Here is a 17,275-nt window from a genome sequence, read left to right on the forward strand (position 1 = left end):
TTATAAGTGTGCCCTAAGGAATAAAGGAAACCATGCTTAAAGAAGTAAAGGAAGATCTAATGATAAAGCTTAATCAAATAAAGAATATCACTAAAGGTAAAGATTGTACATGCCAAGAATCAAAGGGTAATTCTGAAGTTGCATACTCAACAGCAGTTGAACTGGCAGAAGAATGGTAAAGCATTTAGTCCAAAGATAGAAGAAAGAAGAGAAATGAACAGGTCCTCAGAGAAATGTGGGGCATCCTTAAGTGCATCTGTATACATGTAATGAGAGTACCAGAAAGTAAGGAGAGAGAAAGAAGGGGAAAAATGGAAGAAATAATGACTGCAGACTCCCCAAATTTGTTGAAAAAACACTACATTAAAGAAGCTCAGGGGCTGGCGCCGTGGCTCACTTGGTTAATCTTCCACCTGCAGTGCTGGCATCCCATATGGGTGGTGGTTCTAGTCCTGGTTGCTCCTCTTCCAGTCCAGCTCTCTGCTGTGGCCCAAGAGTGCAGCGGAGGATGGCCCAAGCGCTTGGGCTGCTGCACCCACATGGGAGACTGGGAAGAAGCACCTGGCTCCTGGCTTCAGATCTGTGCAGCACTGGCTGTAGCAGCCATTTGGGGAGTGAACCAATGGAAGGAAGACCTTTCTCTCTGTCTCTCTCTCACTGTCTATAACTCTGTCAAATAATAATAATAATAAAAAAGCTCAACAAACTCTGAGTAGTATAAACAAAAAGAGATCCACACCCAAACACCTCATTGTATGAAGAGTCAAAGAAACTTTGAATTCCACAAGAGAAAAATAACTTGTATGTAAGGGAAACCCAGTAAGATTATGTTACATGTTTGGTCTCCTGGCTAAGATACCACATCCCATTTCTAAGTGCCCACTTTGGATTCTGGCCGTAGCTCCTGACTTTAGCTTCCTACCCATGTAGACCCTGGAAGGCATAGATGATGGCTTAAGTAGATGGTTCGTGCCACCCATCTGGGAGACCTGGATTGTGTTCCTGGCTCCCAGCTTTGGCCCAGCCCAACACCAGCCATTGTGGGCATTTGTGGAGTGAACCAGCAAACAGGAGCTCTCTCTGTGTCTCTGTCTTTCTTGGTCTCTCTGTTTATCTCCCTCTCTCAGCCTCACAAACAAATTTTCAAAGCTGGTATCATTTACAATATGTAACACCAAAAATCATAAAATACTTATCTATAAATCTAACAAAATTTGTGTATGCCAATGAAAGATAGCAAAGGACTAAACCTATGACATACCATATTCATGAATGAGAAGACTCAATCTTGTTAAGATGTCAATTCTCATAATCAATTGATATTTGATTAGAAGAGCCAAAATAATTTTGATAAAGAAGCACAAAGTTGAAGAACTCACACTCAAGGATTTCATGACTTACTATAAAGCTACAATAACCACAATATACTGGCATATGTACATAAAACAATGGAGCATGAGAAAATTCAGAAATTCATTCCACACCTATGGTCAAGTGGTTTTCACTAGAGATCCAAAGCTAACTCAGTGGAGAAAGGAAAGTCTTTCTAGCAAATAGAGCTGGAAGAATAGATGCCCATGTTCATCCAAAATAAAATGAACCTGACTCAAACTTTCCATCACATATCCAGATGGACTCTGGTAAACTCTGTAAACTCGTGTAAAACCTTGAGCAATGCCTCTTGGGTCTCACAATCAGGAGAGCCTATTACATGAGATGTTTTCACTAAATTTGAGATCCTCATCAAGCCCCTGAAGTATCACCACCATTTCCTAAGGCTTGGCTTTGTGTCTTCATCCAGTGTTGTTCATGTTCTGTCTGCTTTCTTTCAGGTCCTAGTGAAATTCTTTGAGGCCCAGGCCTGCTGGCTTGTACTTATTTGCATGGCTGAATAATCAACACCTTGAATGGGCAGGAAGCCAATGAAAACAAATTCTACTTCTAAGCTGGGCACAGAGGATATTTTTTGCATAAATATTTTCCATTTTAGGCAGAAAGGAGGGGCAGATCTGCAGGTGTGCTTCCTATCAATTAGCAACTTGCTGCTTTTAATTCCATCTTGTCCGTGCAATTAAATGCACCTGGCACAGGCCGTGGTTGGCATGAGGAAATGAGAAACTGGGAGCTGGCAGTATCTGGGAGAGAGTTTCAAGTCTGAGAAACCTGTCTCTAGGTCCTGGCAACTAGGACCATAGCCCTTGCCTTGTGGAGACTTTCGCAAGACTGTGGGCGGGGACACCAGCTGAGGGCCTGGGACCTCAGAATTCCCAAGACTTTGGATTGCTAACCTCTGGACTCAGTTTTTATGAAGGCTAAGAAAGGAGAGACTTAGCTCTAGGACCGAAGACTTCAGCTTCCATTTCTTTTTCTTTCACTGGCCCCTCATGGATGAGTTAGCAAACTCCCAGCACACCTGGGGGGCCTCTCCGCGTGTTGAGAAGGCCACACTTTGGGGATACAAAGCCATGGCATGTCCACACCCATCAGGTCAATGGGAAAAGAGAGCTTCTGCATGCATGTTCATCTTTTTTGGAGTTTTCTATGTGGAGAATGGGTCTCTTGAAATTCTACATGCTGTTCCCTGCTCTCATCATGTGAGGCCAAGGAGGGGACAGGTGGAGACAGAATGGAGGGGGCGGGGCTGGAGGGAGATGAAAACTGGAGACATGTAAGTGCCTTATCTGACATGCATGGTGCATGGAAGTGATCACAGGCGTGCCCAGGCCTGGTGAGAGTGTGTGAGTGTGTATATGTGTGTGTGAGGGAGAGAGTGTGTGTGTCTGTGCGTGTGTGATGTGGGTGAGTGATGATCTTGTGGGGGTCTGGTGCCCTGCGGTGGCTCAGCTGTGCTCTTAGGTGGGGAGGGGGGACAGTGAAGACAGAACAAGCCATGGAGGCTTTGGGGAGTGGGTTCTTAGCTAGGACTTTTTCTTGTTACTGGTCAAACAACTTGAACCAGCTTGTTGGACAGGACAAACAGTGAACGAACAAGGAGAGAGAGAGGAAGAAGAGAAGAGAAGGGGAGGAGAAGAAGGGAAGGAGAGGCTGGAGGGGAGGGAATGGGGAGAGGAGGCACAGGTGGCTCCAGAAATGAAACTGTGGGTTGGGAGGGCTGGAACTGGCCTTGGGATGGCAGAGTAAGACAGTGCTCCCCATCTCTGCCTGTTGGCACCCTGCTCCACCAGGTGGAACCTCGGCTGTGTCTGTGCGTGGCTTTATGCTGACCACTACTGCCTTAGGATGGAGGAGGGAGAATCATCACCTCCCCAGAACCCTGGTTAGGGAGAGCTCAGGACAGATTCGGGTCATTCCAGGTTAGCTCAAGGAGAGGGATGTGCTGTGGGCCAGCTGGGGCCCAGGCCCTCCTTGCTCAGGGATGGGTGGGTTCTGGGAATAGCAGTCTCACCCAGAATCACATGGGGGCAGGGGAGGAGCAGGCCCATTGAAAGGAAGTGGACAGCAGAGAAGAGATCAGCCCTTGGTCATTCCTGTGGGCATGGCCTTGGGCTGGGTCTGGGGAGTCAGGTGGAACTTGAGCAGGGCTGGTGAGGAGAGGGGCTTCCAAGAGACTGCAGGTGCAGACTGGGGCACTGTCCAGTTCAAGGACAGCAGCTCAAAGCAACGACACTGTAAAACTTGGCCATTGCCTCCTTGGTGTTTCCCAAGCATCCTGCTGTGTTCCAGGTGTTTACAGAAGCCGACAGCAGAGGCGAATCCTCTGTCGTCTTCCTCTGGGGCCCCCTTCCTGGCCTGGACCCTCACAAGGTGGGGACAGTTTCTCAAGGAAGCTTGTGACATTCCTACTTTCAGAAGTTTCTTTGTTTTCTATAATTTTATCTTTGACATAGCTTTTTACAAAATTTTTATTTACTTATTTGAAAATCACACACACACACACACACACACACAGGGAGAGAGACAGAAACAGAGAGTCCATTCCCTAAATGCCTGCAATGGCTGGGACTGGGCGATCCAAAGCCAGCAGCTGAGAACTCAATCCAGCTCTCCCATGGGTTGCAGGGACCCCAATACTTGAACCATCACTACTGCCTCCCAGGGTGCACATTAGTTAGCAGGAAGCTGGAGTCAGGAGCTTCAGCCAGGACTGGAAACCAGGTACTCCAATGTGGATCGCATTGCAGGGCTATCTTAACTACCATGCTAAACACCCACCCCAGCATAGCTTGTTTTGGTGAGATTATAAACATCCACCCCTCTGGCTGGGAGACAGCTGCAGGGGCCTGCTCTGAACACAGGCCTCCCCTTCCTCTGACAGCTCCACCCAAGTGGGGACCCCAAACCCAGTGTCCAGCTGGCAGAGACACTGACCCAAGGGGCTGTTCACCAAGCATCCCAGCAAAGACAAGGCCTCCTCTGACCACCCAGGTCCCCAGGTTTATCCCAAGGATGCAGAGGGGCCCCTGGCCCCAGAGCAGCTGCACAGCTGTGCACCACTAAAGAGCTGCAGTGTCCTGGGCACTCCTGGTGCCACCACAGACCAGACAGCTCATATGGCAGCACTTCCCGAGACTTTTGCCCACACTTTGGGAAGCTGGAAGTTGGAGACCAAGTTGTCAGCTAGGCTGGTTCCTTCCGAGGCCTCTGTCCAGCCCTACTGTCTCCATAGGCCTTCCCTCCGTGGATGTCTGTTCTGACCTCTCCTTGTAAGGACACTGGTCACACTAGATAAGGGCCCACCTTAGTGACCTCAGGTTAGAGTCATCACCTCTTGAGACATCCTATACTGTTTGGGATGCCCACATTCCACTGCAGTGCCTGGTTCCAGCTTCCTGCTAATGTGCTCCCTGGGAGGTAGCATGTGCTGGCTCAAATACTTGGGTCCCGACAACTACATGGGAGACTGGATGGAGTTCTGGATTCCTAGCTGTCACCTGGCCCAGCCAAGCCTATTGCAGACATTTGGGGGAGTGAATCAGCAGATACAAGATCTGTCTTCCTTTCAAATAAAATAATAAATAATAAGGGGATTAGGATCTTTATATATGAATTTGGGGAGCAAGATATAATTGGGCTCATAATGGGCCCCATGTGAGAAGAGGGCCTTGGTGACCCCCTCTGGCAGTTCTCCATTGTGGCATCTCACAAGCTGCTGGCCAGCTGGGGGTTAGGGCCAGGCCCTCAGCTGGGGCCCAGGGAGGGGAGCTACATGCCAGGGACAGGCCTACCTCTTCCGGGAGCAGACCCCTGCTTCCTGCTTAGAGGCTGTGTTCTTTGCATGAGGCTGTAGCAGGCTCACCATGGCCTTGGTTCAGCCAGGTGGCATGGCGACATGTTTGTGAATGGGTGGCAGTGTTGCTGCTTTGTCTCCATTTCTCTAGCAGGGGAGACCACAGTGTGAGGGCTCCTGTCCTACCTCCCCAGCTGTGCTAAGTAGAGAGAGTTGGGGACCTCTCCTCCCTCGTCTTACCCTGGACCATGAGCCTGGGGAACAGTCAGCCCATACTGCACAGCGAGCGTGATGTTTTCCCTCCTGCCACCCCAGTGAGCCTAGGCAGGTGTGCTCAGAACAGGTGATGTTCCAGGTGAAAGGACCACCTAATTCTGTCGTCACATGGGCTGGCAGTGCCTCGGCCACCATTTCTGGAAGGGTATCCGGTCATGGGTTCAAGCCAGTGTCTTCCAACAAGGGAGGAGAGGCAGTGGTACATGAGGGCCATCTATTGTCCTGCCGTTAACCCACTGTGAGCCTGTGGACAAGTGGCTCAGCTTCTCTGTTCCTGGGTCCTCAGATATGGATGAGGCAAGCATCAACCGCCTGCTAGGTTTGTGATGATGAAAGAACACAGTGGACGCCCAGTAGACACCCGGTGAAAGCCGGCTCTGTTGGCATGTCTGCAGGAAGGAGCAAAGCGCTCTGTAAACAAGGAGCGACGAGGATCATGGTTGTTCACAACCGGAAGGGAGCCCGGAAATGTCTGTCTTGGTTTGGTGGCGCCATAAGCGGCCTGCACAGGGTTCCCCACCAGGAACCTCCCAGCCCCAGGCTTGGGCTCCACCACTCCTTGGAAGGCAGTTGGCTGAGAAAGGAGCCACAGTCTTGTCCCCAAACCCAGCCTCACTCTTGCCTCCTCCACTGACCTCTTGTCCCAGGGCATCTTCACGTAGCCCTCCTGTGCTGGCTGCAGGCAGCCATGCGCCCCTCCCAGTGCCTGAGGGCTGGGGGCTTACTTACTGTCAAGGAGAGAGGCTCTGGCTGGCTCAGCCCATGTCACCCTGCCTGAGGCTAAGAGGTTAGGGCCTGAGAGGGGGGGTGTCTTCGCTGCCCTTCTCAAGGCTGGAGGTGGCACTAACTTCCGCTCAGCCCCTCGGAAACCTACGATGGCACAAGCAGTGTTCTCTGGCCAGGAGGATCCCCGCCTTCCTCTGAGCACACGGAGAATCTGGAAGACGCTCACCATCCAGAACTGCTCCCTAGAGTGTCTGGATGACCTTGACAGTGCTTTGGGTCATTTTGTCGCCTTGGGCTTTGAGTCCCAGTCTTGCCCATGAGCAGAGTCAGCCCCAGGCACATGTGACATCTCTGGGTCCTCCTGGTTGAACTTGGGGTCTCCCCACAGGTCGTACTTAGAAGCTGACTGACCCAGGGCCACTGCCACATGCAGGCCCCGAGCTGCAACATCTCTCAGTAGATGGGCCAGGATGCCCCGGGCAAGGGGACCAGGACCCAGGACTGCAGCTTTCCCAAGCAAGGGTCCTGGGCTGACCTGAGCCAAGGGCAAAGGGTGGGGCTTTCACTCGGAATGTGAGTGGCAGGGACGGCACCTGAACACTCCCCATCTGAGCACACACAGCCCAGACCACGGCACCAGCGCCAGGTGCCACACTGAAGGAGTCAGCCACTCCTCACACATCTGCAGTCAGGCCACGGGTCCTGTCAGCCCCATTACGAGGCAGGTGAGCACTGAGCCGCCTGTCAGGCCCTCCCCGGGCGTGACAGAGGGCTGCGCATTCCAGGCACAACACTTTCATTGCAACGTGATTAGATTTCATCCTGTTAGCCTGTGTCTGCTTGTCAAGAGCCTTTTGGGTTCTGATTTGTTCACCTAATATATTTATTCCCTTCATCCACAAGCCTGATCAGTGGTCTAGGTCTTCATCCAATTACTGATGGCAGCAGTGGCCTGTGGTTCCCGCACCATCCCTCATCTGGTTAAACAGCTACTTATAAACATTTCCAACCACTCTCTCTGGTCCTCACCTAGTAGAGGACTTCACCGATGTATGTTTGTGATGGGCATACCCCTGTCAGCCTGTGGAGCACTCAGGCAGATAGGGGCTCCATCTGCACACCTGCCCTGCTGACTCCACTCTGCAAATGCACAAACCTTCCCAGCTGCAAAGCCACCGATGGCCAGAGCCGCAGTGGTTGGAGGAGGCAGGTGCATGAGCCCTCCTTCAGGAAGAAGGGCCGGGAAGTGGGCAGGACCGGCCTGGGGAGGTGCCGCAGCCTGCATGGTGGAAAAAAGGCTGACAGCAAAGGCTTCGTGCCAGGGAGATCCGTCTGCTTCCGAAAACAGGAGGACACAGGGACTTGAGAAAGCACCAGAAAGGTCACATGAATGTTTATTACATAGAAAAGAGGGAGGGGAAGAAAAGGTTTCCAAAGCCGTATTTCCAAGGATTTAAAAAAACATGAACTTAGAATGCCGAAGAGATGCCGTGCGTGCTGTCTGTGGAATAGGAATGCGTGTGTCTGTATAAATATGTACACGGAGCTATGTACATGGGTTTCTATCATCATACGTGACGTTTTCATCACATGTACAGCAAAGCTGCTCAAGTTACGGATTGTAAAGCTGGCAGAAGGCTGGAGCAACTGTAACACTGCTGGGTGCTCAGAGGGCACCATGGAGAGCCCAGGGCTGGGCACAGGTGCTGGGAAGCTGGGCTGCAGGCAGCCCTGGACCCCAGGCTGCAAGGTCAGGACCAAGGCGAGGCTGCAAGCTTCTCCAAGGTCCCCAGCATGTGAAGTTTTCTTCTAAGAAGGGCTCCAGGCATTGGAGTAGGCTGCACATACCCCTTGGCTGGGCTAGGCTGGGGCAGGGTCCCCGCAAAGTAGGAGAAAACAGTCCCCGGAGACCAGAGACTCTGTCTCGTCTGAGAGCAATGCAAATATACAGCAGCTAATTGAACAGAGAAAGAGACCCAACCAAGCCAATCACAGCATCAAAATGTTGCAGGCCCGGCACTCATCCCTGTGTTAACACAGTGGATGCACGCAGGGCCAGCTGTCTCACTTTCATGGGTACTGTTTTCAAAAGCAGCACCACACACAACAGTGTGGAAAATGGCTTAGCCTACGACGTGGGCCAGACCCGTCTCATGGCTGTCCAGGAGCCAGTCCCGGCCACCGCCCCTACTTTCCTCCTGGTCTCTACGCTGGGGCAGGTGGGGCTGCAGAAATAGGAAGGGGCCCTGGAAGGGTCCCACAAAGAGGATGCTGCCCCTCTTTTCTGGGAGGGCCCACTTCGCCCCCTCCCAAGAAGGCCAGGCTGGCAAACATGGGGAAGAACACAGCCCATTTGGTGGGGTGGGGTCCTGAGTCCACTGACCCTGGGAGGAAGAGACCCACGGGTCCTGGCTCTGGAGAGAGAGAGAGGAAGCAGCGTGTGTATGTGGGCAGGGGCTGGGAGCTGGGTGCTGGAAGAGGAAGAGGAGGTGTGGGTTCCATTGGAGATCAGTCCCAAACCTGAGTCTCCAGGAAAACTCCATCCTGCTTCCCCCAGCAGTCAAGGGGCCGGGTTTGGTTGTGTGTATGTGTGTATGTGTGAGAGAGAGACAGACTCAGCCCTTGTGAGGGTGAGATGCCGTAGGCGTGCACTGTAGAGTCCAAACTAGCCTGGGGTGTTGGCACTGTGGCCAACCCAGGAAGGAAGGGAGGCGGGTGGGTGGCTGAGGTTCCCTAGCAAATGTAAACCAAGAGTCAGCCCATACTGGACACTCAGTTCATAGACAAGTCAGACGCTGTCTGCCTTCCCGCCCTATGGAATTGTGTCAGGAGGGGAGAGGAACTGGGGACCGATGTTTCCACTCTCCCAGAAGAGTCTCAGTTCCAGGGCTGCAGCCACTTGAGTGGTAACTCCTTCCAGGGAGGACAGCTCGTCTCTCCTTCCCATAAGGAGCAGCCCTGCACGCCCTTGGCCCACTGCCCAGGCCTCTGCATTTTCCCACCTACAGATGGTTAAACTGAGGCACAGGGCAGTCAGAGAGACAAAGGCTTCCTAACAGCCCTGAGGCTGGAGCTCATTGGCCTCAGCCTTGGATTTAGGCCTGAGCATGAGCCCTCCATGCCTTGGTGATCCACGGGCATCTCAGAAGGTCTAAGAATCTCACAAGTTCGGGACCTGAGCCTCTCACCCACCTGCTCCAGCTGACCTTTGAAAGAATGATTATTCTGCACAGCCACGCTGGTCCAGGGGGACACTGCCCTTCCCCCGCCAAGCTGGCCTCCACATCCCTGCAACCTGCACACGGAGCTCTCTGCAGGGAGAAGGTGCCCCACTCCCACCTCACCTGTGAAGGCTGGGCAGTGTCAGGGCTGTGGTTGGGGGGCCACCCTTTGCTCAAGTACAGTCCCACGGGGTCACTCCTGGGGAGCTTGCTGAGCCAGTAAACCAAGCAGGGGGTGAGGGCTGCCCTAGGCCAGCAGGTAACTTCTCCCAACTACACAGAGAGGACACACCGAGTCTCAGCCCCAGGCCCCACTTCTGACCCTGGGTGGTGGTGTGTGTGGCAGCAGGTCATGGCCTCTGGGGGGCTCCCCCACTGGCAAGCCCCTGATGAAAGCCCAACCAGAGGGAGTCACAGTGGCAGTGAGTGATGCCTCTCACCACTGACGGACGGCTGTCTGCTGCAAGATGCACCCCAAGCTGTTCTTGCAATGCTCAGCCACGTCATTAAAATCCTGAGGCTGGTCTGGGAGTCAGGATGAGGCCCCAGGGAGCTGGACTCCCCAACGCAGACCCAGGAGCCAGGTTCGGGCATGGCAGAAATGAATCCCCCAAAACTCACCAATGTGCACAGGGAAGGCTTGGCTAAAGGCACAGCTCAGGGTTTCTGCTTTGTTTAAAGAGCTGAGCTGGTGCGTTTCAGCTCCCCTTGCAGAAGGCATCTGTCCTGGTCCCGGGCTTGCAGCCCCACTGTGCGCTGGCCTTGGGCTCAGTGTCATGGGTCTGTGAGTGGTTCCTTTTTTGAGATCCTGGGTCCCTTCCCCTTCAGGGGAGACATCAATCATGGGGCTTTTCTTTCGTGCCTGTCCTGCCCGCTGCCCCTCAGCCCAGGGCACCCTGCATGAAGCCAACTCAGCGCGTGCTTTCATGGTGATGGCACAGCTGCAATCCTGGGCTGGCCCCTCACACCAGCCGTACCTCTAGCCACCATCCTCTTACAACTTCACCAAAGGCACCCCTTCTGGGCCGCCCTTAGGTGAGGGAGAGTGGGCTCGCAGGCTGCCTGGGCAGAGGCAAGGGCCGGAGAGCATGGTGGAGCAGGGTGGGGGCCGTATGGCTCTCCCCAGGGAGGTTCTTGTTTCGCCTTGTTATGAGGAGGGGGAACAAAGACCCCTCCAGGGGTCTGCCTCTGGGCAGGGCCGCGGTGAGTGCCTGCACTGGTTGTGGAGGTGGCTAGTCCTGGTCACTCTCGGCTCTGCCCCTTCTGAGCCAGGTGTTGGGGTCTCTGGCTTCCTCTCTGCCGCTGGTGAGGGGAGAGGAGGCAGAATGATCAGCACGTGCCCAGGGAAGTACCCAGCATGGGGGCTGTGACCCACTCTGCACGTTCCCTCTTTCCCCTCAATTGCAGCCAGAGACGATCTCCAAGCCAAAGCCAGGAGCTTGTCCTGCTGGGTCAGGCTGGGGAGTGGGCCTCGGCAGCAGCACCCCTGCCCCACAGAACCAGCATCTGGCCAGGGACAGGACAGAGGAGCCGGGCCTGGAGCCAGGAGCCTTCCACCCCGTTTCCCCTCCAGGATGCTGGCCTTCGCAGCTGGGCGTCCTCAACCAGCCCCACTGTCCACAGAGACTCCCAGGCCACCTGGTGGCTCATTCTTGCTGCAGAATCCTGCTCTGGCATGAGCACATGGACACTCTGATCACCATGTCATCAAGGGGCCCTGGGAGTGTGTCCTTGAGTCTAGATTCCAGCCCCAAACACCCTCAGCCAGAGCATCCTGCTGAATGCCACAGCCTGAAGCTGGAGTGTGCCCTGTGGCTCGTGGCCAGCAGCCCTGTGCTGCACACAGAGGCGAAGCCCAGCCTGGTCACCAGTGGTCTGTGCGTGCACGGAGTACTGCCAGGCCCAGGGGTTCTGCTCAACAATGGTGGGTGGCATTTACAGGTGTGCACCTGACAGGCGGAGGGGCCGGCTCAGACCACGCTGCCCCTGAGCACTGGATGAAGTGGGATGATCCAGCGGATGCTATTTTGAGCTGGTCCCACCTACGTGGCAACCCTCGCAGACTCACTGTTACAGAGGCAGGCGGGGGGACCCCTCAGCTTCTCCCACGCACCTGTTACCTGGAAAGAGGCTTCCTTCTGAGGCTGATGTGTGCTCCAGCCTGGAGAAGCAGCCCTCCAGCCCCTCCCTCCCGGAGCACAAGCCCCTGTATGAAGCCGTCGTACACTGGGGCTCACGGTGATACCTGCCACTCAAGACACGCCCACCCGCGTCTGGATCCTGTCACTAAACACGCGACATAAATTGCTATCTCTTCTCTTCCCCCTCAGCAGCCACCCCCAGCCCAAGCCAGGAAAACGCGATCCTCCTCTCCCCCTGTGGGAGTGGGCCCTCTGAGCCGTCATCACTGAGGGGGCAGGCACAGGGGCCATGGGCCGGGGGCTGAGCCCACTCTTTCCCTCAGCTGAGCTGTTTGCTCTGTTACCAGGCAGCTCTGTACTCTGGTGCAGCTGCCTCTAGAGCAGGGAGCTGCCAGCCCAGAGGAGGCCCCAGCGTTTGGGATAAAATCCGATCAGCTTCCCTGCTCTGAAGCCACCGAGGCCTGGGGTCAGGAGGAAGAGACAGCAGGAAGAGATGAAGAAAGGGCTGGGTCCTCCAACAGGGCAGCCCAGCCAGTGCTGGGGAGGGGGCAGTCGCTCAGCAGAGCAAAGGGGTGGACTGGGACCCCACCCTGGTGGGTGCCCGGGGTGGGTGAGTGGCCACAGGGGGTCTGTTTCTCCAGGGGTGCCTCTAGCAAGCAAGGAGCCCCAGGCCTGCTCCCTGCAGGACCAGGCTGAGAGAGCCAGTAGGAAGGCGGAGAGGCCTCAGGGTAGCGGGCAGACAAGGTGGCCAGACACATCCCTTCTCCAGCCCTGACCAGTCTCTGAGAGACAAGGCAAGCCCCTCCTCAAAACTGGACATACCCAGTGCTCGGGGGAGTGGGAACCAGGTCTTGGGCCCGTCCCTGCTGTTCACACCTCCTTTGTCAAGAGTCCATCCTGCCCCTGCGATTTGGGCTCTCCTTTCTCTTGGTTTCAGGTCGGTGCTTGGTCCACAGTAGCCTGCACCACCTCTCTTGGTCTCTCCTCTCTCTCTGGCCCCATGGTCCCTTTGCGACTGCAGGGATCCCTGCAGTGTCTCCGTCTGTCTGCAAGGAGCAGTTCAGACAGAGGTCCCAGCCCCACACACCTGTCTCCCAGCTGTGAGCCCCGACGAGCTCTCAGACGGTAAGGATCCCCCCACCCCCAACAGCAGCACCCTCTGAGCTGGCCTGAGCGAGGCTATTTCCAGCACTCAGGGCCCCCAGTGACTGTGCCTCTTCCCCCTTTCTCTGCAGGGACATTCGCAGGCTTGCTGCCACAGGGGCGGGGGTAGGGGGTGAGGTGGGGGGTGTTCCAGAATCTGCCGCGGTGTCAGGAAGCACTCGGGTCGGTGGCTCACATTACGGTTCTCAGCTCCAAACCTTCTGAATTCACACACACTTCCTGCCCCAGGGGTTTCAGGTAAAGGGATGTGGACCAGAAACAGTGTCACTTGGCCAGGTGGGAGGCGCCCACCCGTGGCCGCTCACCCCCGGGCCTGGCAATGCTGCGCGTGAACATCCGGCCATTCCAGTGCGTTCACTTCTGAGATAGAGCCACTGCCTTGCAGAGAACAAGGGCCAAGCACAGCCACGGCGGCTGGCAGTGCAGGCCCCGGAGACACCCGCGGGGACCCGTCCTCTCCCTGAGGCCCGGGGCGGTGCTGCCCCCATGAGGCCACAGAGTAAACACTGGGGGCACCAGGTTTCTGAGGCAGGGCGAGGGGACCACCACAGTCCTGCCTCCCTGCAAGCGCCCGCCCACCTGGGCCGTGGCCCAGCCCAGCAGCTCCAATGTGCCCATGCGGTGGGCGGTGGGCACTGCCAGGCAGGGATGAGCCTGCTGGAGCACCCCAGCCCCCCGTCAGCACTGCCATCTCCACCCCACTCCCCAGCGCTCCGGGTGCTGCGCCTACAATGCTTTCCGGAACAGGAGGAGGGACTGGCAGCCCTCAGAGCCTGCCCAGAAAAGCAGATGCGTTTTCACAATAAATAATATTTTTAAAAATAGCCCCTTTCCACCCCAAATCCGAGAAGAGCAGAAGAGAACATGTAAAGGTCTTTGTGGCCCTGGACTCTGCCGCTGGCTCCTGTGGGCTCACAGCTGCTGTGGGATGCCCTGCTCCTTGTAGCCTGTGGAGAAGCAGCACAGGAGAGATGGTTAGAGTCATGGCCGCCCCCGACTTCCCCAGGACCTGCTCCAGGCCAGAACATGGGCACGAGCCCTCACTGACGCTACAGTGTGCCTGACTGGTACTGCCAGGGCACCTCTTCCCGAGGCCTCTGGCTTCTTACAGCAAAGAATGCATCAAGAGTCAAGAGTTGTAGGATACTGGGTATCTTGGGAATATATGAATGGGGGGCACTTGGAGTGGGCCTGGAAGATGCGCTCCTGCACTAACACTCAAGAGCCCCTGCACCACAGCGGCCCCACCAGCCTGGCCTGGTATGGCTTCCCAATACAGAGCCCTGGGAGAAGGTGCCAGGCAGCTTTCCCAAGTGATATGCATCTGGTGCAGGTGCATAGAGAGGAGGGAAGAGGAAGCCAGCACACAGAGCGAGTAACCATCTCAGCACAGGGCCAACTAGCTGGACTGCGGAGACAGGAGAAGGACCCAAGGACTGGGAGCCTTTAAAACTTCGTGAATGACTATGAGATCTTTGGGAAAATCTGAACACTGTTGGTACTAAGGAATGGTTGCTAATTTATGTGGGTGTAAACGGGGATTGTGTTCATGTTATTTTTCTTAAGATATCTGCTGAAATATTTATGGCTGAAATGACATGAGTGGAATTTTTTCTTTTAAAGATTTATTTATTTGAAAGGCAGTGTAACAGAGAGAGAAGACAGAGTCATAGATATAGAGAATTTTTCCACTCACTGGTTCATTCCCCAAATGGCCTCAACAGCCAGGTCTGGGCCAGACCAAAGCCAGGAACTAGGAACTCCATCTGGGTCTTCCATATGGATGGCAGGAGCCCAAGTACTTGGCTCATCATCTGCTGCTTTCCAAGGTGCATTTGCAGGAAGCTAGATAGGAAGTGGAGCAGCCGGGACATGAACCTGCACTCTGACGTGGGATACCAGTGTCCTATGTGTCACCTTAGCCTGCCGTGCCACATCACTGGCCACATGAGTGGAATTTACTGAGTGGCTGCCGCCTATTAGCCAGCTCACGTTGCCTGAAGACGTTATTGAACTTCTCTTCATTTAGCAGATTCTTTGCCAATTTTAGGTGCTAATAATGCAGGGCTGGGCAGTGCGTGGGGGAGAGAGATGGGCGTAATGGAACAGGCAAGTATGTCCATGCACTGATCAGAGCTGCAGCTGCTGTGGACATTTCCAACTCATTATACCAGGCATGCTGTTTTTGCCTACATTTAAACATTTTCCAAATACAGGGGCAGGCACTTGGTGCAGCAGTTAAGATGCCACTCGTGATGCCCACATCCCATATCAGAGGGCCTGGGTGTGAGACCCGGCCCTGCTTCCAGCCCCAGCTTCCTGCTGACCTGCACCCTGAGAGGCAGCAGGGGATGGCTCAAGTAGTTGTGTCCCTGCCCCCAACATGAGAGATCTGGATTATTAAGTTCCCGGCTTTTTACTCCAAGGCCCAGCCCCAGCTGTTGTGAGCATCTGGGGAGTGAACCAGCAGTTGAAAGATCTGCCTATTTCTCTGTCTCTCTTTCAAATGAATTTTTAATAAATAAAATTTAATAATTTTCTAAAAATTTTCCCCCAAAATGTGAAAAGCCCATTGGCTGAGTGGGAGAGGCAGGTGTGTGTGTGTAGGGGCGGGGCTCCAGGGGAGGGGAGGGCCCCAGGCACCAGCTGAGCATCCACCGAAGACTCACCTTGGGAAACTGCAGCGGCACAGAGAGGTGAGGCAGCAGGAGGAAGAGGAGAAAAAGAGAGAGAGTCTGAAAACAGAGGCCGCAGGGACATACACAACGTAAAAGGATGGAGGACCCACAGAGGGACTAAGGGCCAGAACAGGGCTGTGCCAGTGGCTTCTCAGCAACCAGGCCCTCGGACAAGCAGCCTCCATGTGCGCAGGGGCTGCCCACTGGCCCGCAGTCAGCCCACCATGTGGACGGACATGGCTTCCCCTCCCACTGATACTGTCAAGTTCTGTCTCAGGCCTGCGCAGATCCCCCAAGGACAGCGGACCTCCTGCTGCTGCTCCCTTCCTGCCCTTGGTTGCCTGGAGATGAATTCAGGGTGCACTTGGGAAAGGACAGCTGCAGGACGGGCTGGGCGGCAGCAGCCTCCCCTTGCCATGGTGCCCCTGCTGGCCACGTGGTTAGGCCTGTCTGTGGTCAAGAGCCACAACTAGGAAACCTAATGCTGGGGGCAGACCCAGGCCCCAGGAGGGCAAGTAGGTTTTATTGTGCAGACATCTTGGGGTGATTGGCAGTGATTGCCTGCAGCCCTGTGCTGAGCAAATAGGAGACTGCTCCGCAGAAAGTGTCCTGATGGATTAGCAAAGTCTGCCATGTGTGTGGCAGTAGAAAGAGTCCACCAGAGAGCTACCAAGTGTTTGTTTTACTGACCCAGGACCACGCAAGCTGACAAGCTCCTGATTTTAACTTGTACTGTCACCTGTACTTTCTCCGATTCCCTGCAGGGGGGTTTTCCTGGATGGTGTGTTTGCTGAGGACACCTGGATGACGCCAAGGACCGAAGAATCAACCTGTGCTGTTAGAACTGCCGGGTGTCTTCGTTGTTACAGGACGGGTGTCTTCATTGTTACAGAAACAACCCATCCAGCCGTCCCCAGGACAGACAGGTCACCGTGGACACACACTCACCACTGCTCAGAGCACTCAGTGCTGCCAGGCCAGGTATTCCCTTCCGCCCGGCTGCCCCGATTGCCCAGCGTCTGCCTGCTTTGCTCTGACTCTGGAGTACCCTGGCAGTGCAGCCAACTCACTCCCTCCCCTGCCCTCTGTTCCCAGAAGAGCCACTTCCGGCAGCCTGTCTGACCAAACCACTGGCTCTGAGGGCCTCACGCAGCTCTGGTACCTGCATCTTCCCTTGCCCAGTGGCCTGACTGGTCACTGACCCTGGCTCCGGCATTGGTGTGAGCCCTAGATCCCGGATTGTCACAGGGTCCTGATCTCAGGCTGAGTGAGCTGCAGACCCGCTGGAGGGCCCCTGAGTTCTGGCTTCCCTTCCTGCCCTGCTGTCCTTCCCCTGCATGGCTTACCTCTGGCTCTGACAGGTGCAACACCAGGAGGAGAACAGGGTGGGAGGTGGCATGAAGGGCAAAGTGCGCCAGGGAGTGTGGTCCCCAGGTCTGAGCAGCGGGGAAGCATGGGGCGGTGGTGCAGGGAGACCAGCACAGCTGTCTGAGGTTTCGCTAGGCTGTTTCAAATGGGGCAGTCAAGGAGTCCTGGGCGAACTTGATTTTGCAAGTTAAGCCCATACACCAAGCACCTGGGTCTGGATCCAGTTTGCCTGAGGTGACTGGTAAAGGCCCACTCACTACGTGGGGGGACTCATGAGGCTTTAGCGCCACCGAACTCAGAGCTGGGGTGGCGGGAGGAGGAACTGGTGCCGCCGGGCCACGCGCTTCCCCCCGGGCAAATGCACCAAGCAGCCTTTGTCTTCTTCCTGAGAACTGCATGGTGGAGACAGAGAATGGTGGGCCCAGGGGGCTGAGCTCACGAGGCCACAGCTACCGGTACCCAGTCTGTCCTCCTGTTTCCTTGACAAGTGACCGAGGTGTCATCGCTGGAGAG

The 17,275-nt window shown here is 55.2% G+C and overlaps 1 protein-coding gene across 1 annotated transcript in view; it reads right to left on the minus strand.

Annotated features, from left to right (window-relative positions):
* Window positions 1–7,552: 7,552 nt before the first annotated feature.
* STUM (stum, mechanosensory transduction mediator homolog) overlaps window positions 7,553–17,275 on the minus strand; it is a 61,047-nt gene continuing 51,324 nt past the window's right edge. The window contains exon 3 of the mRNA XM_008268339.4: window positions 7,553–13,663. Coding sequence (XP_008266561.2) covers window positions 13,629–13,663 — 35 coding nt within the window. The 3' untranslated portion in view covers window positions 7,553–13,628. The remainder of the gene's footprint in view (window positions 13,664–17,275) is intronic.

Source organism: Oryctolagus cuniculus, chromosome 13 (assembly GCF_964237555.1).
Source record: "Oryctolagus cuniculus chromosome 13, mOryCun1.1, whole genome shotgun sequence".
In the NCBI taxonomy this organism is placed as follows: Eukaryota; Metazoa; Chordata; class Mammalia; order Lagomorpha; family Leporidae; genus Oryctolagus; species Oryctolagus cuniculus.